This window comes from Medicago truncatula, chromosome 4 (assembly GCF_003473485.1).
Source record: "Medicago truncatula cultivar Jemalong A17 chromosome 4, MtrunA17r5.0-ANR, whole genome shotgun sequence".
NCBI classification, from domain to species: domain Eukaryota; kingdom Viridiplantae; phylum Streptophyta; class Magnoliopsida; order Fabales; family Fabaceae; genus Medicago; species Medicago truncatula.
This window is the reverse complement of record NC_053045.1, coordinates 18,690,963-18,714,949: the sequence shown is the minus strand read 5'-3', so window position 1 is coordinate 18,714,949 and position 23,987 is coordinate 18,690,963. Positions and strand designations below refer to the sequence as shown.

The 23,987-nt window shown below is 33.0% G+C and overlaps 1 protein-coding gene across 1 annotated transcript; it reads right to left on the bottom strand.

Annotated features, from left to right (window-relative positions):
- LOC25502627 (E3 ubiquitin-protein ligase RMA1H1) lies at positions 1-2,956 on the bottom strand. The gene is made up of 2 exons (XM_013590175.3): positions 2,798-2,956; positions 1-985 (listed from the first exon to the last, which is right to left on the bottom strand). Exon 2 carries the CDS (start codon positions 941-943, stop codon positions 209-211), a length of 735 nt encoding a protein of 244 aa, XP_013445629.1. The 5' UTR covers positions 944-985; positions 2,798-2,956; the 3' UTR covers positions 1-208.
- Positions 2,957-23,987: the final 21,031 nt, after the last annotated feature.

Below are 23,987 nucleotides of genomic sequence, written 5' to 3'. Positions count from 1 at the left end.
TTTGGCTTGTAACAAGCTGAAAGGGGAAAACTAAAATAGCAACTGTAGTTATACAAAGTTACAAACATATATTTCATATATGCTCAAATTGACACTAGTAATTACACATCTCACCATTAATTCTCAAGCTAAATCAGAATACTGAATATAATCTATACAAGGATACATACATATACTGTTACTAAAGATGAAAATGAAGTGCAATTATTCAAAATAAGAGAACACACAAAACTAAGCTGCAAAAGAGGAAAAAACTGATTCTGTTGAGTGATTTATCAACTTGCATTAAATGTCTTCTCATCCTTGGATTATTGGTCCCTTGAAAACTATAAGAATTAGGATATGTATACATGTTTTCTATCTGGTTACCAAACATCCTTCCATATATCATTTCACCAAAGATTCCATATGTGTTATCTAGTGCCGAACCACTTGTACTAAACATCGGTGAAGGGTAACTGCTCGGAATTGAGTTGAATTGCCGAGGATGTTGATAATTTTGATAAGTAGGCTGTGAAACAGTAGTAGGATTAAATGATCTTGGACCCGTAGGTCTTCGAGGCACGACAATCCCTACTTGCTGAGCCTTGCCTTCAGACAGAGTCATGGTTTGGCCACGGCCATATAATGGAACTAGCGAGGATTGAGAGAGTTCTGATTTGCATACCGGACATTGTGGCTTCTGCTTCTCGTTTTCGGAAGAGATGCCACTTTGTATGTCAAGCCATTTGTAAATGCAAGGCCAGCAGTAAAGATGACCACAAAAAGTGACAACTGGGTCTTGCACACAATCCAGGCAGATGTTACAGTCAAAACCACTAGATGCATTTCTATCAGAATCTGCAATCACATCCGTGGAGGTTTTCCAGTTTTTCAAAGATGGCTTCTCTTCAAAGGTATCAATTTGAGAGACGGTATCGTCCATGTATTGATCTAAGGCCATTTTCTCTTTGTGTTGAAGAATGTTTTCTTAGATGTAGTTGAACTGAAATACACAATCAAACAATGTCTTAGATGAAATGTTTGGATCATATAAAGCGCTATAGATATTCATAAGGAAAAAACAGGGCTCAAAATTGAAAGCTGAGTAAAAAATGCATCAAATATACAATCATCCAAGTCATGAATTAATTGGTGTGGGTCAAAGGCAAACAAAGTTCTCAAACAAACAAATCAAGCACACTCTTTCATTATGGTTATTTGAGTTGCCAAAATGATTATAACTGTTTCATATAAATAAGTAATGTTTATAGTTTGAAAATAAAATAAAAACAAACTTTTGGGGTCAAACCAAAAAGGTTTACATGATAAACAACATTAGAATTATTTTAAGGATAATTAAACTCAATGGTCTTTATAGGATAATTATTTTAAGCTAGGTAGTCATAATAGCTTAGGGTGGTGGTTAGGGTGGGGTCAGAATTTGGCTAGAGTGGATAAGTTCAAGTTGTGGCAACAACTCTTTTACACATCAGGAATCAATTTTTCCATAAAACAATGTTTGGAAAGGGATACATCATACACCATCCTGTTTCATAATCTTTTTTCATGCACATTGAATAACTGAGTATCTGGTCGATCAGAGACATAAATTATTCAATGAATCTAAAAAATAGATTATTTGCCTATATACGAAATTGGATCGAGTTCAAGCATAATTCAATGTATTCCAGAAAGTAAACCAAACACCAAATTTAAAAATGATCAGCTGATTCAATTCTCTAGCAATTAAACATTAATTAATATTTCAATGATATTTATGTAATTACTAGCATGAAATGAAAGTCTGTAAAAAGTCTTTGCAAATATAATTCCTTTAATGCTTTATTTTTCAACTGAGTAGTTAGAAGATAGAACTAACTTCCTAGTTTAATTTTTGTTTCTATGTCTAAGAAAAGAGGTTTCCACTAGAGTAAAGACTACATGAGTCTATGCCTACTCTATAATAGCAAGAAATATCGTTAGCTATTACAGTTACAAATATTAAATAAGTTAGTTGCAGAATCAAACTCATATTTATTTGACAGATAAAAAAGAGTGTTTACAGGTAGGAATTTTAGCTATTTAACAGAATTAGAAAAATAAAACTCAACTATTTTCAAGGAAGTACTTAACAAAAGGAAATCTAATTAACCAAAGTATTTTACTTATAATACCCAAATATCTAGCTATTTAGCATTCTCCAAAATTAAATTATCCTATTATATGAGAGAGAAGTATAAGAGACAAAAGAAAGCAATTTCTGATATCTAGCAGCACCATTCATGAAATCAATTTTAAAGAAATTAATTTTGTTTCTAGATCTAATGTGAGAGGAAAGAAGATTCAATCAATAATGAACATTGGAAAATGTTATCTTGGAGCCTAAACTTTATTGAGAACAGAAATTCACAAGAAACACAAAATATTTAAACATTAAAATTTAGTATAAAAAAAATAAAAAAATTTAAGCATTAAATTAAATTACTTTTTTTTTAGAGAGAAACAAAGGTGGTAAAAATAAATTAATTTATTTTGATTAAAAACAATAATATTATAACTAACAAAGCTTAAGATAAGCAAACACAAGACAACATTGTTAAAATGACAGTAACATAGAAATGGAAAAAACAAAAATAAGGATCAGAATTTTTCATGTTTTTTAACATTAACCACATCTGAAAGCAATGCATGATAGTAGTTTTTTGGTTATTGACAGTTAAAGGATCCATTGATTAATGAATAAGTTGAAAGCCCATATGAAGAAAACACACAAAACAAACAAGAGAAGAGAAGAGAGAGGTATTTGAATACTTACAATTAGAGAGATGAAGAAGGTTTGAAGATTGAAAATGGAATGAAGAAAGGGTTTGAGAATGTTAAATGGAAGCTAAGACGCGTTGAAGAATAGAATGTGAATGGGAATGGAAGAAAAGGAAGGAAGATGCGTTGAGTATAAAAGGAGGGAAGGAAACAAGTAAATACCGCAGACAATATGATTTTATTATTATTTTATTTAATTATAATAAAATATATCCAATAAAATAACCTTTTTTCGAAGGACTCAATTGAGGTTGATTGATTGAGTCGATAATAATAAACAAACAATTCAGGCTTATTTTGAATCTTTCATTTTCAATTTTTCAAGCTATTCTTAATTATTTTATTTTTTCTTTAGTAAATTTTTCATTATTTTTTGAAATGCCCCTGCCCCTCTCATGGTATTATAAAATCTGTCCAAAAAAATCAGTTATATATTAAAAGGATAGTCATTAAAAACTAATAAATACGGATGGTTGTTAAAAATATCTTATTATATTTATGATCTCCAATTTGTAAAAAAATATGGGTCTCGTTAACAAGTGCTCTAAAGGCATTGTTTAAGGAACCCACAAAAAGAAATTATATCTTAAAAATATAAATCAAATATTTATTAAAGTCTGAACCGTACAATTTTCAATGCAAAAGTTACTATTTTTAGATGCTTAAACAACGCCCTTAGGGCAGTTGTTAACCTATTCCAAAAAATATTTATGATCTCCAAAAAATTATTGTTAGTCCCTAAAAAAATTATTACTATTATTAGTCACTATTTGGCATAGGCCCTCAATTGTCAAATAAGAAAGGACTTTTCCTATCTATCTTCTCATGCGTCCTATTATCACATATTTGTATGAGAATATGAAAAAATTAAAAAAAAGGAAAAATGGGTCTAAATAACCTTGATCCTTGATTATTATTATTTTTTTTTTATGATTTTCTGAGAAAGTTTCAAAGCAATTCGATTAAATAGTATGAAAACCAGATTTTCGACCGGGACTCGATAGAAACAACCAATAATGACCTAAAATATAAGGAAGAGAGTAATGATAGTTAGTATGATTCTTAAAATGACTATTCATATTACAAATGGACTTAAATTGTGTGATGATACAGTTCAGATTATATTATTTGAACCAGTTTTTCCTGATACAAGGAGGGGTGTGTATGAAGTGTTCGAATTATATAATCCAAAAAAATAAAATCGCACCTTGTTATATGGGTCTTCGGATTTTAAAATCCGAGCTACTTATTGTGTTCGGATTGTATGATCTAAATAGGTGAAAAACTCGTTTCTATCCAAAAACAGGAGGAAAACTCAACTTGGATTCTATAATCTAAAAATCTCCATGGCATTTTCGAGAAGAAAAAAAAGACGTGTGAGAAAGTCGTAGGATGAGAAAAGTAATAACCAAAGCAGTGGAGACAAGCATTATCTCACCCTGAGTGGAGACAAGCAATGATTGATGAGATGTGTGCTCTCCAAAGCAGTGGCACTTGGAAACTGGTTTCTTTACCTCCTGGAAAGCCGGTAGTAGGTTGTCGTTGGCTTTACACTGTGAAAGTTGGCCTTGATGGTAAAATTGATTGATTTCAGGCTCGTTTGGTGGCCAAGGGATATACTTAGATTTTTGGGTTAGATTATAGTGACACATTCTCGCCTGTCGCCTAAATGGCATATGTTAGACTATTTCTCTCTATTGCAGCTATTCGTCCTTGGCCTCTTCATCAACTTGACATTAAAAATGCTTTTTTTCATGGTAATATTGAAGAAGAAGTATATATGGAGCAACCACCTGGGTTTGTTGCTCAGGGGGAGTCATCTACCATGGTTTGTCGGCTGCATATACCTCTTTATGGTCTTAAACAATCTCCTCGAGCTTGGTTTTGCAGATTCAACACAGTAGTGCAACAAATTGGTATGATTCGTAGTCAAGCCGATCATTCTGTTTTTTATCGTCACTCATCTCAAGGGTGCATTTATCTTATTGTTTATGTAGATGATATTGTCATAACTGGTAGTGATAAACATGGAATACTCCAGTTGAAACAACATCTTTCTAATGAGTTTCAGACTAAGGACCTTGGTAAACTCCGTTACTTTTTGGGTATTGAGGTAGCCCAATCCAAGGATGGTATTGTAATTTCACAAAGGAAATACGCTATGGATATTCTTGAAGAAACTGGTCTATTGATTTCCAAGCCAGTTGATACTCCTATGGATCCAAATGTCAAGCTTCTACAAAAATAGGAGGAGCCTCTATCATATTCAGGAAGATATAGGAGATTGGTTGAAAAATTGAATTATCTCACAATCCCTCGTCCAAACATTTTCTTTGCAGTTAGTGTTGTAAGCTAATTATTAAATTCTTCTTGCCAAGAATACATGAATGTTTTAATTCGAATTCTTAAATACATCAAAGGTGCTCCAGAAAAAAGGTCTCATTTATGAGGATATAGGACAGACTCAGATAGTTGGTTACTTAGATACTGACGAGGCAGGTTCACCCATTTATAGACGAACTACATCTGGGTATTGTGTACTTGTTGGAGGAAATCTGATATCCTGGAAGAGTAAGAAACCAAATGTAGTTGCAAGATCAAGCGTTGAGGCCGAATATAGGGTCATGACACTAGTAACATGTGAACTCATTTGGTTGAAGCAGTTACTCAAGGAACTTCAATTCGAAGAAGCATAACCAATGACGCCTATATGTGATAATCAAGCCGCTTTGCATATCACCTCAAATCGAGTGTTCCATGCAAGGTTCAAACATATCAAGATAGATTGTCACTTCGTCAGAGAGAGGATTGAATCAGGAGACAGCATCACAAGCTTTGTCAATTCAAATGATCAACTGGGAGATGTTTTTACAAAATCTCTACGAGGTCTTAGAATAAATTATATATGTGGCAAGCTTGGCGTATTTGACTTATTTGCTCCAGCTTGAGGGGGAGTGTTGATATGTAAATATATAGTAAATAATTATATTTATGCTCTAAATATATTTTAGTTTACTCTCTAAGTTACTTAGGATATAATATTATGATGAATATTCATTTTGTAAATATATCATAGCTTAGGCCCTAAGGTACTTACTTCTATATAATAAATCTTTTGCTGTGCTATTTAGACACACGATATTTCATCATATATCTCTCTTTTCTCTCTCTTATTCAGCAGATTTCAAGAGGATAAGTCATAAGTTTAAGGTAAGAAGTGTCATACTTGTCCCAAAGCTAAGGCCTGGGTATATATAGGAATTAGGTAGGGCTTGGCTGGAAAACCTTATCTTGAAAATTGTAGATGTCTCTATTAAACTCTGATTGTACAATTTGTCATCTTTTGACCACGTGTAAAAACAGACAAAAAACTTCAAGGACAAAGAGAATGAATGGATAATTCATGTTGCAGCAAAGTAATTTCAAATGTCTAATCAACGACATTATTCATATCAGGTAATGGCCCAACATTCTTGATTTGAAACTTCCCAACGACTCTTAATGCGCTGACACCTCTTCAACGTCTCTTAAATCCTTGCATATACAAGGAGTTAAAGACTTTAAAAACTAAAACAAAATTCTGCAATTTTAACTATGTCCTTTTACTCCGTCAATTTTGACCAGCCTCCCAAGGCCATCACCTCTTTTCATTTTGCGCTTTCCAATGTTACAGATGAAATTGTTGGTAGAACCAAATTGGTTGGACAACATAATAATGAGTAGTATCCTTTTATCCTAGCACCGGTAATTCAACAACCTGCTGCCCCTATAGACAATATCATTATGCAAGGGATGCATGCATAAATGGAAGCAAATGTTTTTGATGCGAATACACAATCGACAACACAACAGATACATAATAAATCTGATACTCAAATTCAGTGGGTTGGTGATGCTCAGGTAACACAATTGAAGAAAGAGGCAACTCTAACCATGTGCCCGATGCTACAAAAGGATCATAATTTAATTAGTCATTTGTTGGTTAAGGAAAGTGACGATGATAACTTCCTATTTACTCCTTATTTAACGAAGAAACAAAAAAAGAAGCTTAGCAAGACCACTTATAACATTCGTTCTAAGGGTGAATCTAATGGTGGTCGAAGATGGACATCAATTTCCTTTTGCGTTGTCACTCATCCTTTCTTTTATTTTTATTTTTCAAGCTTTTGGTTTGACCCTCTTATACATAACTTTTACTTTTTTTTTAATAAAATTTTCAAAGTTGGTAGGAGAGGATAAACGTCTCTTGGAGGTGCCAACACTATTGAAATGTTAGTTTCACCTTAATGTTCCAATAGTCTTTTAGTTTATATGCACGGGTTGAATAACGTATTCGATAAAAAAAATTATTTGAAAGAAGAGATGTTAAAATGACGGAACATTGTGATTCATCATAAAATATGTATGTGCTGATTAAGAGAGCATATAATCAGTTTATGAGATTAGAAATTGACATAATATTTAGGATGAAAACAATTGGAACCAATAAAGGAACCAATGATGTTTGAATTTACATATTATCCAAAATTATAAAAAAGAGTGTTGTTGTTATAGAGTTACTAAAAAATGATTGATACCTATATTCACATCAAATGAAATCAAACAAAGAAGTAACATCATTGAGTGAAGATAATCTAGTCTAGGATTAGAGTTAAGGTGATCTGTTGAAAGTGCGAATCATGAACACCAATTCTTTATTTGGAAACTTGAACGTGCATATTTTTAGGTGGCTTCTCTAGATCAAAAATTAACTTATCACCTACCTCTAACATATGTTCACGACAAAATTTGAACCATTAACCGCCTAAGTATTTTTTGTAACTTGCTCTCTTTGCCGTTATCAAGTGAAACTTATACCTTTTTTGAGCTTGTTTGTTGATGAGTGTGATTGTTTCCCGTATTCCTTTTAGAAATGTCATTGATATCTCATTTGAGAAGTGCTAGGTACAAAACAAATTGCAGTGTCAATTAAAAGTTATATATATGTACATTTCTAAAACAATTACCAAAGCATTATAAAGATTTACTGTAGGAAAAGAGCATGTTTTATTTGTTCAAGAGATTAGGAAAACAACATTACAATTAACATGATACTAATTGGAACCAATGTGCAGATTAACGTTATATAATAGTAAGGTTTATAAAAGAGATTGCAAGTTTCATTGACTAACCAAAAAGAGATTTTTGCCAATATTTACATTAGACAAAATGAAAAGAACAAATGACATCCCAAAGTCTAGATAGTTTGCGACTACAGTCCAAAGCGGTACGTCAAAATAGTAGAAGTTCAAATAGTTCAACAACAAAGATCTACTTTGGAACAGCTCGAATTTGCAAGTTCTTCTGTGACTTTTCGAGATCAAATATGAGCTTACCACCTTCTTCCATCACTCGTTATTTGAAGAGAGATGCTTGTGAAATAAATTGTCGAGAAGTAGTTTTTTGAAGTAGCATTCAACAATTTTTTGCCAAAGCTCTTCCATTCAATTTTATGCATTAAAAAAATACCTTTTTTAGTAAGTACTTAATTGATATTGTACTTGGCCTAACTTCTCCTTAAAAATGTAGAGAAATTGAAGGAAAAAAAACGTGTTAAACGGTATCTTAATCTCCTAGAACGGCAGTGTAGAAGCAACTGAATTTGGGAGAAAAAAAATTTAGAAAATAGTTAAAAATAAAATAATTGGAAAATAGTCAAAAGTTTTAAAAAATATGAAAATTGGAAAATAGTTAAAAAAAATCGGAGAGGTAGCACTCAACCAAGCAATACTCTAAAAAAAATAATATGCATTAGTATAACAAAATCAGACAGACGGACATAAAATATTACTTGAAACGTTAATGTGTGTGTGTGTGTATTCACGAGATTGAAGAAAGGAAATAAAAATATTTGATATCATTAAATGAAAGCGTGAATAAAAATATTTGTGAGGTTGTGATGATTAAGCAATATTGAAATTAAATATATAAGTGATAAAAAGATAATAAAATTCTTTAAAAAAAAGATAATAAAATTAAATGGAACGCTTCAAAATAAAATAAAATAAAGTTATATGAAAAGAAAACATATTGAAATATAATATTAAAAAATAAAAGAAAAGGTTTCCAGCGTGAGTTGAAAAGAGGTGTTTGTGAAATATATTGTCGAGAAATAGTTTTTTAAAGTGGCATTCAAGGCCAAAGCTCATTCCATTCAATTTTATACATTAAAAAAGTTCATTTCTAGTAAGTACTTAATTGATATTGTGTTTGACCTAACTTCTCCTTAAAAATGTAGAGAAGTAAAAAAAAAGTCGGGTCAAACGATATCTTAATCTCCCACAACGGCAATGTAGAAGCAACTAAATTGGGAGGAAAATTGAAAAATAGTTAAAAATAAAAAAAATTGAAAAATAGTTAAAAGTTTTTAAAAATATAAAAATTGGAAAATAGTTAAAAAAAAATCGATGAGGTACGTAGCACTCGATCAAGCAACAGTAAAAAAAATTATATGCATCAGCGTAACAAAAACACAAACAGACAAACATAAAATATTACTCTAAACGTCAATGTGTGTGTGTGTATATTCGCGAAGTTTAAGAAAGGAAATAGAAGTATTTAGTATCATTAAATGACAGCGTGAATAAAAATATTTGTGAGGTTGTGATGATTAAACAATATTGAAATTAAAATAATTGATAGTGGGTTTGACCTAACTTCTCCTTAAAAATGTAGAGAAGTTGAAAAAAAAAAACCGGGTCAAACGATACATTAATCTTCCACAACGACAATGTAGAAGCAACTGAATTTGGGTGAAAAAATTGAAAAATAGTTAAAAGTTATTAAAAATATAAAAATTATAAAATAATTAAAAAAAATGGTGAGGGGCAAAATGGGAAATCCACCCTAAAAATGATGAGGTGGCACTAACCACACCCCATCAATAGAAAATTACAAAAATGCCCTTCTTAAGAGCAAAATGGTAAAATCATGGACATTTAATTTTATAATATAGTAAGTAGAATAATAAAAACTTAATGAAAATCAATACATAAATGGTGAATTCTAAATATATTATCTATTGCATAAGATAAATAACGGCATCCATGATCAAAATGATGGTAGAAGACGAATTAACAAAAGTTTGTCCAAGAGAAAAATAAGAGAAGGTCGGTTAGTACTGTTGAGATTGTCCTTTTCCTCAAATTGAGATAGATATTATTAGATAAGATAAGTTCCTTGACGTGGCGCCACATATCACACGCATCGATACTCTGCCCAAGCCAAATCCACTCCAAGTAAACTACTAGTAAGTAAGTAATGACAATGGACCCGACCCATTAATGACAAACTTTTTGGTTGGATATTGATGAAACTAGCTTGGAAACCCGTGCCAAGCACGGGTTAGAATTTCGTGATATTTAAAATATTAATTAAAGATTTGATATCATTTTCATTTGTTTGGTTGTTCTCTGTGCAATGGGTCAATCCATGCTAGTGTTGGCTCTCTCGTAAGGCCCAACAACGGTATCATAGCTCAGATCGACTCTGTGAAGAAGCATAATTGGTTTATGGTGGTAGATCTCATATGCAGAGAGTCTCGTACTTGAGGGAGAAATGTTAATGTGTCAAGTGCGAGTTAAAGTCACATTGGATGTAAAAGTAGATGTTGAGTAACATATAAGTGTTATGATCCATATACCTAATTTCATAAGGTTTGGGGTGAAGATGTGTTGTTAAACTCACGTGTATTGTTCTCTTTGTTTAATGTGATTATCAAACTCGATGCAGAATCTCCCGAAAGTCACAAATAAATTGTCTTTTAATTTTTTGATGTCGTTTGTTTGCATTTTTTATCTTAAAATTTAGTTTTTAAATGTCATTGTTTTTCATCTGAATTTTTTTCATTCAACCTCTATTAATTTAAATTCATCAACTTTTGGACTTTGGCGGCAAGTGGCAATGGAAAATTGCAAATGTGTTATGCTGAGTTCACAAAATACATGTTTATTAGACATTTAAAATTATGTGGCATTTCTTAATTGACTCAATTTTTTTAGTAAAATAATTACCCAAAAATCTCAAACTCCTTTAACAAACTCATAAAATCACCGATAACTCACACTACTCTCTATACTCTCATGAACATAACGCACAATAATTATTTTTTCCCTTATCTTCTCTCATGTTCAAATCCGTTACTTTTCCTTCTGATTTCCTTTTTATCTTCACGTAAAAGAAAGGAATATAAAACTCTCTTCATGAAACAGTCACCAACCAACCTTCTGGAACATGGTGTTCCTCCACTTGACCTTATTTTACTATGTCACGTGATTACGTACACGAATAGTTGCCCATTTGTTTAAGAAATATTAGTGTCTAGTTTGAGTCAAAGTTCTATGTTAGGATGAGATATATGGTAAACTTTAAACAACATATAAGTGAGATGACATATATATCTGATGCCTTAAGGTTTAGGATAAAGATTTGATATCAGTCATACATGTGTGGTTTTTCTTAGTCTAATATGGTGATCAAACTTAGACTATGATCCCTCGAAGGTTCCAAAATTAGGATGAAGTGTTATGTCAGCTTTTGGATGTCATTTGTTTAATTTTTCTTTATCATAAATTTTAGTTGTTGGATGTCACTCTCTTACATTTTTTTTGTTCAACTTTCATTATTTCAAATTCCTTGACTTTTGTCTTTGGTGGAATCTGAAATGGAAAAAAGATGTATTATGTTGAGTTGACAAAATATATACTTAGTAGAAATTTGAAAATGAAGTGTATTTTTTAATTGAGTCTAATTTTTTGGTAAATAAACCCCAAAATTTCCAAATTCTTCAACAAACCTACAAATTACCAATAACTCACTCTATTTCCTATACTCTCATGGTTAAAATACACACTCCTTTTTTTTTTTTCCTTACCATTTCTTTCATGTCAAAATTTCTTTTTAAAATACACCCTCCTTTTTTTTTTTTATCATGTTATGCATCAATCTGACCTTATATGACCATGTCACCATCATACAGATGCAGAGTTGTCGCACACTTTAGAGAGAGATATTAATGTCTCATATGTAATTAAAGCTTCACATTAGATAAAAAAAGTAGATGATGAGAAAAATATAAGTGAAATGACCCATATACCTAATGCCTTTAGATTTTGAATAAAAATATGGTGTGAATCTCACTTTTATGGTTGATTTTACCCTACTGTGATTATACAACCCAGTTTAGACTCCCCCGGAAGTCTAAACATTATGATGGGTGGTTTTGTTAGTTTTGAATATCTTTTATTTATTTATTTTTTAAATTTTAGTTTTTGGATGTCATTCGTTTTGATGCTATTTTTTTATTCAACATCTATTATTTTAAATTACTTAACTTTTGATCTTTGGTGGGATCTGACAATAGAAAATTGTAGATTTGTTATGCTGAATTGACAAAATACATGTCCATTACACATTTTAAGTTAATATGTAGTGTCGATCTCACTTGTGTGATTGCTCTTAACCTAATATGATGATTCAACTTAGTGTAGACATCCTCTGTGGTCCCAACAATATAAAGAATAATTTTATTAATGTTTGAATGTCATTTGTTTTTTTCTTATATTGAAATTTAGTTTTTGGATCTCATTCTCTTTCATGCTCTTTTTTTATTCAATCTTTATTATTTGAAAACGTGTTATGCTAAGTTGACAAAATACATGTTTATTATACATTTAAAATGATGTGATATTTTTATAATTAAGTCTAAATTTTGGTAATGTAGTTACCCAAAAATCTTCAAATCCTTCAACAAACTCATATAATTACCGACAACCCAGCATATTCCATTTACTCTCATGGTCAAAACACATTACATATATTTTCCCTTATCGTTTCTCTCATGTTCAAATTCCTTTTTCATATTCATTCTTTTTCTTCTATTTTCATTTCTCTCTTCCCATGAAAGAAATGAACTTAAATCTCCATTCATGAAACTACTTAAACTAACCTAATTAACATGTTGTGACTCTATTTAACCTGATTTGACTATATCAGATAATTACATACACAAATAGTCGCACACTTGATTAAGAGTTGTCAAGTGTGAGATACCACTTTACATTGGATGGATGAGTATATTTTGAAAAAACATATAAGTGAGATGACTCATATGTCTAATGCCTTAAGGTTTTATCTGAAGATGCGGTGTCAATCTCACTTGTATAGTTGATATTAGCCTAATATATGATTATCCAGCTCACTCTATGCCCACTCAGGAGTCCTAGAATTATCCCAACATTATGATAAACTATTGACTATTACTTTTCCCACCTTATGGCCTTCTCCCGCGCCCTGTAATTTTTCCAAAAATGCCCTTGTGCATTCCAGATTTTAAAATCCGAATTCATGTTTACTATTTCGGATTTTATAATCCGGACAATTCTTATGTATAATCAGCCATCAGACTCTCATATTTTAACAGTTTTGAGTTTTGCTTTTAAAAACAACAAAAAAAACTAAGTAAAAAATGCTTAAAACCTGTCAAATAAAATCATAAAAATATAAAAATAGCACAAAAATATTCTAAAAATCAAATAAAACTAATGCAAATTTTTTCGAATTTTTCTAAGAAAATGAAAAATTTAAAAAAATGAAAAATGGGTCTAACCGATTGAATTTTGGATTTCTGATTTTCTGGGGAAGTTTCGGAGCAATCACATCAAGTAGCCCGAAAACTTGATTTTTGACTAAGAACAGGTAATAATGACCCAAAAACGGAAGGATGAAAGTTAGGAAGATTAATATTGTCCCTAAAATGACTATCCATGTTACAAACATGTTTAGAATTTGTGCTGATACAGTTCAGATTATATAATGTGAACTGTTTTACCTTGAAAAATGGTGTTTAGGGGGTTTCCGGATTATGTAATCCAGAAACACCACCTAACGCGCCCTATTTTTTGAAGTTTCCGGATTACGAAATTCGGAAAAACTCGTAACTCCATTTTTCACCCTATAACAAAGGAAAACACCATTCCGAATTATGAAATCCGAAAACTCAAGGGCATTTTTGAAAAAAATAGGGCGCGTGAGGAAACCCACAGGGTGGGAAAAGTAATTGTCTAAACTATTTTGTTAGTTTGTGGATATCATTTGTTTAAATTTTTCATCTTAAATTTTAGTTATTGGAATATCAACCAAGACCACGTCAAGTGAAAATGGGAGGACGTCACTTTTGAGATTACGAACATATCAGAGTATAACAATATGAACTACCAAACTCAACGATTATCTTACATGATTAATTAAATAGATCAAAATATTTTTAGGGATTTAAAGAGATCAAATTAGTTGTTGCAATAGCAAGCATGAAAAATGTAACAAATAGAGAAAATATAGGTTTAACGAAACTTTTGAAAATAAGAATGTTGAATTGAAAGTGGTGTGGAAGTTTTGAAAGTATCAAATTAAGCTCGTTGATTATATCTGCATCATTCCTATGTTAAGCCATTAGATCTTAAGAGTATCATAAAGTAAATTTGTGAATTTGGACAACATACAATGGTGATAAAAAAACAGTGAATTAGAAATTGGGAAAAAAAGTGAATAATAAAATTGTTTGAATAAAATAGAAGATAGATTTTAAGAAGAATTTCGAAGTTTTCATATAATTTCCAAAATGGCATGAAAATATTGAGACTAAAAGCAATATTTATAACAAAAAGAAGCAAGTAGTCAAATCAATTACCCCCTTAATTTAATAGTTTAATTGTATTAGATTAAATGGTAAAAATGAAGATCTATTTTGGTCCCTGACAAAAATGTGTAGGGATCAAATTAGTCATACGCAAATAAAAAGACTGATTTAATTGTCTTACAAAATCAAATAGAGATAATATAGTCATTGAATCAATTTCCATAGTTGAATATTTCACGTATATTGTTAATTTAACTAAGTGGCGTTAAAAGTGTTAGTTAAGTGCTAACATACATTAAAAGAATTTTTACGGGAAAAAATTAATCCCTCATTAAAAAAAGAAGAAGTTAAATATGTAAAAAATCGAACGGTTTAGCAGTAAGAAAAATGACACATTAAGACATAAAGAGAATGAATGAACCGTTTATTGTAAAAACAGAGAATGAGTTAAGAAATTTAAAACCAAGACAACCTTCTATTTCGGTTTCCTGCATCTCGTTTCAAGCTTTTGTGTTATTCACCACTCTTTCGTTTTCGGTTAGTGTAACATCCCGATTTTTAGCTAGATTTATTTTAATTACTTTTAATTATGTTTGTGTGTGATTAATTGTGCTTGTGTGTATTTAATTGTCGTCGGGTGCATTTACGTGGATTACCGTATCAGAAGGGTATTTTAGTCATTTCACGGGTAAGGGTAAAATGGTAATTTTGGTGAGAATCATTTTAATATTTAGTGAGAACCCTTATTTTACTAAGTTACTAGTGTAGTGATTAGTTTTTACCGTTAGTGACCGTTCGTTATATTTTACCGTTGTTAGTAATTACCGTTGAGTGTATAGAAACTTTTTGGAATTATGTTAGAATGAGTTAGACCCATTAGAATTTGGAATTGAGCCCATTAAGGGAGATAACATTAGGGTTGTCATAGGAAAATATCTTTCATTCACTTCACAAAACATTTTCCTAGAGAGAGAGGGAGGTAGAGAGAGAAAGAGGTGAAGAGAAGAACAAGAGTGTTGAAGGGAAAGCTTGGGGAATCAATTTGGGTGACCTAGGAGCTGAATTGAAGCAAGGGTTAGAGATAATCAACTTCAAAGGTAAGGGGGTTAGTTATTATCATAATCATGTACAATCTTTGCATTTTCTCATGTTGTATGAAAATGGGTTGGTGAACAATTGTTGTTAAATTCGTGCTCTTGCTGTGATGCTATTTTCTTGTGCTTGAATTGATGATTATGGTATGTTTATGGGTGAAATTACATGTTTCAAAGTATGTATAAATGTTAAGTTATGAAATTATGCTTAATTGATGAAATTTGATATGTTTTGATTGAAAAGAGATGTGATTCATATTCCATTAATGTGGTTATTGTTAACAGATGCTATTGTAAGTGAATTATGATTTGGGTATACTTAATTGTGGATTGATGATGAGAAATAAATTGTTGTTGGTGGTTTTGTGAAATTGGTGAAGTTGAGTTAAGTGTTCATGTGAAGGACCAAAATGAACTTTTTGATATATATATGGTTGTTGACTGAAATTTTGTTATTGTTGGATGAATTGAACCTATGAGAATTTCTGTTTTCATGTTGTGGTTATGTTAGTTGAGTCGTTTGGGAGAAAACGGGTTTTTCGTGTGAAATGTCGATGTTTAAGCGTTTTCGCCAATAAGTGATTATGTGAGGTTTTGGAAAATGACTTTTGGGATGGTTGAAACATGAAATTTTTATAGATTATGTTAGAGTCAAGTGTCAGGATCGTGTAGGTGAAAACGGCATCAAAATCCGATTAACGGTTTGCATTTTACGCGCGAAATGGTGAAAAACGCACTTTTTGGAAAAGCTGTAAGCGAACAAGCCAGAAGCATACTTCAGAAGCACCCTTCAGAAGCATACTTCAGAAGCATGCCAGAAGCTTCTCAAGAAGCGAAATTGCCAGTTCCAACATCCCCTGTTTCGCGTTCTTGCGTCTTTTTCACCTATTTCTGTTTCGAATTGGCCTTTGGTGTAAACATGAAAGTTTTAGATAATTATGTTAGCTTTCTAATGGCTTTGGTTTGACGTCCAAATGATTTTTAGAACTTGAGTTATGATCAAATTACTACACATGGGTCATGTGAATTTTTGTGAAAACTTATCATAACTTTTTCTTTGAGCCGTGGAACTTTTCCAAACTTGAATTTGGGTTTAATGAAGTACTTAGAGTGAATAATTGAGTATGTATTTATGTATTTTGGAATGTGAATGTGTTGATGGTTCAAGAAATATTTTGGGCGGAGTTGAATCGGTGAAAACGGGTTTTGAGTTAAATGTCGTTTTGTCTTGGTTTTTCTCATACGAACTTAAGCTATCCTTTGAACTAATTTCTAATAGTTTGTAAGTGGCTTAAGTCCTTGACTACATGATTGATTAAGATTGAATTGTAGGATTTCAAATTTGAATAAGTTACCTAAGTTTGAAAATTATCAATGTTGGTCGTTTGCCACATGATTTGAATTTTTGTCGGAAATGTTTCTTTAGCAAATTGTCTTGTGAGTTATTGAGATTATTCTTGTATGACTAAGTGAAGTTGTATGAATGAATGATTGTATTGAATATGATGTTTATCATGAGATGTTATATGTTATCTTACTTAGAATGTAAGGAATGCTTGAATGGTGAAACTATATGTGATAGTTGATTATGAATGATTATATGTTGGATATGATATTTATCATGAGATGTTGTTTTCCATATTACTTGGAATATGAGAATGCTTGAATTGGTGATCTATATGTGACAGTTGATGCTGAATAACATTGTGGATTATTGATGATCATGTTGATGTGATGATGGTGAATACTATGATTTATTTGTGTATGGGCATGTTTTCTTGATAATGCAATGATGTGGAGATAATCAATATAATTGGGTGTTGTCCTATATATTGAGGTTGAGATTGTGAATTGTTGTCGCATTATCGAGTCCTTATACATGTCCATGCATCATAGTCGTTGTTGCTGTAAAAGGGATGACTCTTTTACTTCGAGATTATTGTAAGGCAGGTGTGAGCCCTTACAATCGATGTGCAAGTGGCATCGAAAGGTGACGACCTTGTTGAGATTTGGTACCACATGCATTTATGTGTCAATAAGTGCATATCATGACATGAGTCTTATTTGGAAATGTGATTGGAGATTGTGAATGAATATTTGTGAATTGATAATTGTTCATGAAATATGATTAATGATTGTGTATGGCTTATGATTGGTGATTGTTCATGATGTATATGATTGGTGATTGTGTATGAATAACTGTGAATTAATTATTATTCATGATACATGTAATTGGTGATTTTTCATGAAATGTGATTAGTGATTATTCATGATACAAGTAATTGGTGATTGTTCATGAAATGTGATTAATGATTATTCATGATAAATGTCATTGGTGATTGTGAATGAATAATTGTAAATTGATAATTGTTCATATGATTGATGAAGATTGATGTGAGATATTGGGGTGTGATGTAAGTACTAATGTGTAATTATTATTGATCAAGTGCATGATGTTTTAATTGAAATATTCATGTTAACTGTTATTTGGATTATGATAATGTAATACTTACCCCCAGTGGATCTGTTATGGACCGCCTGCCTATCTGTATGGATGGGTAGACGTTGTGCAGGTTCAGTTGCTTGGTGAGTTCTTGTGCTTGGTGGATATCTGTATCGATGTTTAGAATTAGTCGGCTCTGATCTAGGCTTCGTTGTGTCGGTCTAGATTAGTTTATTTTGGATTTTGTTATGTTTGGAGATTACCCGTTTGTTGGGATTTTTGAGATGCATCTATGTTGATGTAATTTATTTATTCATAACATGTATATTTGAATTTACTCTAGTTTATATTCCGCTGCGACTGTTGAGGTTTATGTACATGTTTATTGGTTTTTGAATTTTGAATAAGACGTAATCTCTATTTCTTGAATAAATGTATTATTCGCATGTTTAATTGCTTTAATAGAAATAGGAGCGTTACAAGTTGGTATCAGAGCCGTGGTCGGTCTTGTCCGGACTAGTATTCGTTGAATTTCCTGTTTGTACTCGAATGGTATTGAGTTACCTTCGGTACTTGTTGTGTTGTTTCGTTCTTTTAGGTGGATTTGAGCGTAGTGGGGGAGTAGCAGGTTGTTTCAAGTTTATTTGGTCTGGCAAGGGAAGTATCTTTGGCTGCAGAGGCTCAGTTGGTTGTGTTTTGTGTTAAGGTTCATGTTGATTTTGAGTTGGATCTTGTTTGTCTTCCGTTGAAGCATATGGATTTGATTTTTGGTATGGATTGGTTGTTAGCTTTTGGGGTTAGCATTAATTGTTTGACTAGGAGTGTGACTTTTTCTAAACCGGTAGAAGAGTTAGATAGGGAGTTTTTGACCGCGGGGCAAGTGAAGAAGTCTTTAGAAGGTGAGGCTTGTGTGTTTATGATGTTTGCATCCTTGAAGGTTAGTGGTGAGAAAGGAGTTAGTGATTTGCCGGTAGTGCAAGAGTTTCCTGAGGTTTTTCCAGAGGATATTACCGAGTTACCGCCGGAGAGGGAAGTAGAGTTTGCAATTGATTTGGTGCCAGGCACGAGTCCTATTTCGATTGCGCCGTATCGGATGTCTGCATCGGAGTTGGGTGAATTGAAGAATCAGTTGGAAGAGTTGCTTGAGAAGTAGTTTATTAGACCGAGTGTTTCACCGTGGGGTGCTCCAGTGTTGCTGGTTAAGAAGAAAGATGGAAGCATGAGGTTGTGTGTGGATTATCGGCAGTTGAACAAGGTGACGATTAAGAATCGGTATCCACTTCGAAGGATTGATGATTTGATGGATCAACTAGTGGGTGCAGAGGTGTTTAGTAAGATTGATTTGAGATCAGGATATCATCAGATTAGAGTAAAGGCAGAAGATATATCCAAAACTGCGTTCCGAACGAGGTATGGACACTATGAGTATTCTGTGATGCCATTTGGAGTATCTAATGCGCCAGGTGTCTTTATGGAATACATGAATAGAATAATTCATCCTTATCTGGACCGTTTTGTGGTGGTGTTCATAGATGATATTTTGGTGTATTCAAAGTCTGAGGAAGAGCATGCTGAACATTTGAGGATTGTGTTGCAAGTCTTGAAAGAGAACCAGTTGTGTGCCAAGTTGTCTAAGTGTGAGTTTTGGTTGAAGGAAGTGAGTTTCCTTGGTCATGTGATTTCTAAGGGTGGTATTTCTGTAGATCCTTCCAAGGTTGATGCAGTGTTGCAGTAGGAGTCTCCTAAGTCTGTTTTTGAGATTAGAAGCTTTCTTGGTTTGGCCGGTTATTATCGGAGGTTCATTGAGGGGTTCTCTAAGTTGGCGTTGCCATTGACGCAGTTAACTCGGAAGGGACAAGCATATATTTGGGATGCCAAGTGCGAGAAGAGTTTCCAAGAGTTGAAGAAGAGGTTGACTTCAGCTCCGGTGTTGATTTTGCCGAATCCGAAGTAATCGTTTGTGGTGTATTGTGATGCTTCTAAGATGGGTCTTGGTGGTGTGCTTATGCAGAATCGTCAGGTTGTAGCTTATGCTTCGAGGCAATTGAAAATGCATGAGAAGAATTATCCGACTCATGATTTGGAATTGGCGGCTGTTGTGTATACATTGAAGATTTGGAGGTACTATTTGTATGGTTCTAAATTTGAGGTGTTCAGTGACCACAAGAGTTTGAAGTATTTGTTTGATCAGAAAGAGTTGAATATGAGGCAGAGAAGATGGTTGGAATATCTTAAGGATTTTGATTTTCAGTTGAGTTATCGTCCCAGAAAGGCTAATGTTGTTGCGGATGCTTTGAGTAGAAAGACTTTGCATATGTCTGCTTTGATGGTTAAAGAGTTGGAATTGATTGAGCAGTTTCGAGTCTTGAGTTTGGTTAGTGAGTTGACACCGGATGGTGTGAGGTTGGGTATGTTGAAGTTGACAAGCAATATTTTGGAAGAGATCAAGAATGGTCAGAAGGAGGATTTGGAACTCGTGGACCGAGTGACGTTGGTTAATCAAGGTAAAGGTGGAGACTTTAGATTGGATGAGAATGGTGTTTTGATGTTTGGTGATCGAGTTTGTGTGCCAGATGTGTTTGAGCTTAAGAGGCAAATTTTGGACGAAGGTCATAGAAGTAGTTTGAGTATTCATCCAGGAGCAACTAAGATGTATCAGGACTTGAAAAGGTTGTTTTGGTGGCCTGGAATGAAGAAGGAGATTGCTGAGTTTGTTTATTCTTGCTTGGTTTGTCAGAAATCAAAGATTGAACATCAGAGACCGTCGGGTTTGATGCAACCGTTGTTTGTGCCAGAGTGGAAGTGGGATAGCATTTCTATGGATTTTGTTGAGAGCTTGTGTTTTGGAGCAAGGTGTCAGTTGGGACGAATGTTTACCGTTGATTGAGTTTACTTACAACAACAGTTTTCATGCTAGTATCGGAATGGCATCGTTTGAGGCTTTGTATGGTCGGAGGTGTAGGACACCGTTATGTTGGTTTGAGTCCGGAGAGAGTGCTTTGTTAGGATCGGAAGTTGTGCAAGAAAGTACGGAAAAGGTTAAGATGATTCAGGAGAAGATGAAGGCGTCTCAGAGTAGACAGAAGAGTTATCATGATAAGAGGAGGAAGGATATTGAGTTTCAAGTTGGTGATCACGTGTTTTTAAGGGTGAATCCTGTGACCGGAGTTGGTCGTGCTTTGAAGTGTAGGAAGTTGACTCCTCGTTTTGTTGGGCCGTTTGATGTCATTGAGAAGGTTGGGGTTGTAGCGTATCGGATTGCGTTACCACCGTCTTTGTCGAATCTTCATAATGTGTTTCATGTGTCTCCGTTGAGGAAGTATGTGCATGATGCGTCTCATGTGATTCAAGTAGATGAGTTGGAAGTAAGAGATAATTTGACGGTTGAGACTTTGCCGGTTAGGATTGAGGATCGTGAGTCGAAGCGTTTGCGTGGCAACGAAATTGTTTTAGTCAAGTGATTTGGGTTGGACCAACTGGTGAGAGTGCTACTTGGGAGCCGGAGAGTAGGATGAGGGTTTCGTATCCGAAGTTGTTTCCTTCAAGTAAATTTTCGAGGGCGAAAATTCTTTGAGGGGGGGAGAGTTGTAACATCCCGATTTTTAGCTAGATTTATTTTAATTACTTTTAATTGTGTTTGTGTGTGATTAATTGTGCTTGTGTGTATTTAATTGTCGTCGGGTGCATTTACGTGGATTACCGTATTAGAAGGGTATTTTAGTCATTTGACGGGTAAGGGTAAAATGGTAATTTTGGTGAGAATCATTTTAATATTTAGTGAGAACCCTTATTTTACTAAGTTACTAGTGTAGTGATTAGTTTTTACCGTTAGTGACCGTTCGTTATATTTCACCGTTGTTAGTAATTACCGTTGAGTGTATAGAAACTTTTTGGAATTATGTTAGAATGAGTTAGGCCCATTAGAATTTGGAATTGAGCCCATTAAGGGAGATAACATTAGGGTTGTCATAGGAAAATATCTTTCATTCACTTCACAAAACATTTTCCTAGAGAGAGAGGGAGGTAGAGAGAGAAAGAGGTGAAGAGAAGAACAAGAGTGTTGAAGGGAAAGCTTGGGGAATCAATTTGGGTGACCTAGGAGCTGAATTGAAGCAAGGGTTAGAGATAATCAACTTCAAAGGTAAGGGGGTTAGTTATTATCATAATCATGTACAATCTTTGCATTTTCTCATGTTGTATGAAAATGGGTTGGTGAACAATTGTTGTTAAATTCGTGCTCTTGGTGTGATGCTATTTTCTTGTGCTTGAATTGATGATTATGGTATGTTTATGGGTGAAATTACATGTTTCAAAGTATGTATAAATGTTAAGTTATGAAATTATGCTTAATTGATGAAATTTGATATGTTTTGATTGAAAAGAGATGTGATTCATATTCCATTAATGTGGTTATTGTTAACAGATGCTATTGTAAGTGAATTATGATTTGGGTATACTTAATTGTGGATTGATGATGAGAAATAAATTGTTGTTGGTGGTTTTGTGAAATTGGTGAAGTTGAGTTAAGTGTTCATGTGAAGGACCAAAATGAACTTTTTGATATATATATGGTTGTTGACTGAAATTTTGTTATTGCTGGATGAATTGAACCTATGAGAATTTCTGTTTTCATGTTGTGGTTATGTTAGTTGAGTCGTTTGGGAGAAAACGGGTTTTTCGTGTGAAATGTCGATGTTTAAGCGTTTTCGCCAATAAGTGATTATGTGAGGTTTTGGAAAATGAATTTTGGGATGGTTGAAACATGAAATTTTTATAGATTATGTTAGAGTCAAGTGTCAGGATCGTGTAGGTGAAAACGGCATCAAAATCCGATTAACGGTTTGCATTTTACGCGCGAAATGGTGAAAAACGCACTTTTTGAAAAAGCTGTAAGCGAACAGGCCAGAAGCATACTTCAGAAGCACACTTCAGAAGCATACTTCAGAAGCTTCTCAAGAAGCGAAATTGCCAGTTCCAGCATCCCCTGTTTCGCGTTCTTGCATCTTTTTCACCTATTTCTGTTTCGAATTGGCCTTTGGTGTAAACATGAAAGTTTTAGATAATTATGTTAGCTTTCTAATGGCTTTGGTTTGACGTCCAAATGATTTTTAGAACTTGAGTTATGATCAAATTACTACACATGGGTCATGTGAATTTTTGTGAAAACTTATCATAACTTTTTCTTTGAGCCGTGGAACTTTTCCAAACTTGAATTTGGGTTTAATGAAGTACTTAGAGTGAATAATTGAGTATGTATTTATGTATTTTGGAATGTGAATGTGTTGATGGTTCAAGAAATATTTTGGGCGGAGTTGAATCGGTGAAAACGGGTTTTGAGTTAAATGTCGTTTTGTCTTGGTTTTTCTCATACGAACTTAAGCTATCCTTTGAACTAATTTCTAATAGTTTGTAAGTGGCTTAAGTCCTTGACTACATGATTGATTAAGATTGAATTGTAGGATTTCAAATTTGAATAAGTTACCTAAGTTTGAAAATTATCAATGTTGGTCGTTTGCCACATGATTTGAATTTTTGTCGGAAATGTTTCTTTAGCAAATTGTCTTGTGAGTTATTGAGATTATTCTTGTATGACTAAGTGAAGTTGTATGAATGAATGATTGTATTGAATATGATGTTTATCATGAGATGTTATATGTTATCTTACTTAGAATGTAAGGAATGCTTGAATGGTGAAACTATATGTGATAGTTGATTATGAATGATTATATGTTGGATATGATATTTATCATGAGATGTTGTTTTCCATATTACTTGGAATATGAGAATGCTTGAATTGGTGATCTATATGTGACAGTTGATGCTGAATAACATTGTGGATTATTGATGATCATGTTGATGTGATGATGGTGAATACTATGATTTATTTGTGTATGGGCATGTTTTCTTGATAATGCAATGATGTGGAGATAATCAATATAATTGGGTGTTGTCCTATATATTGAGGTTGAGATTG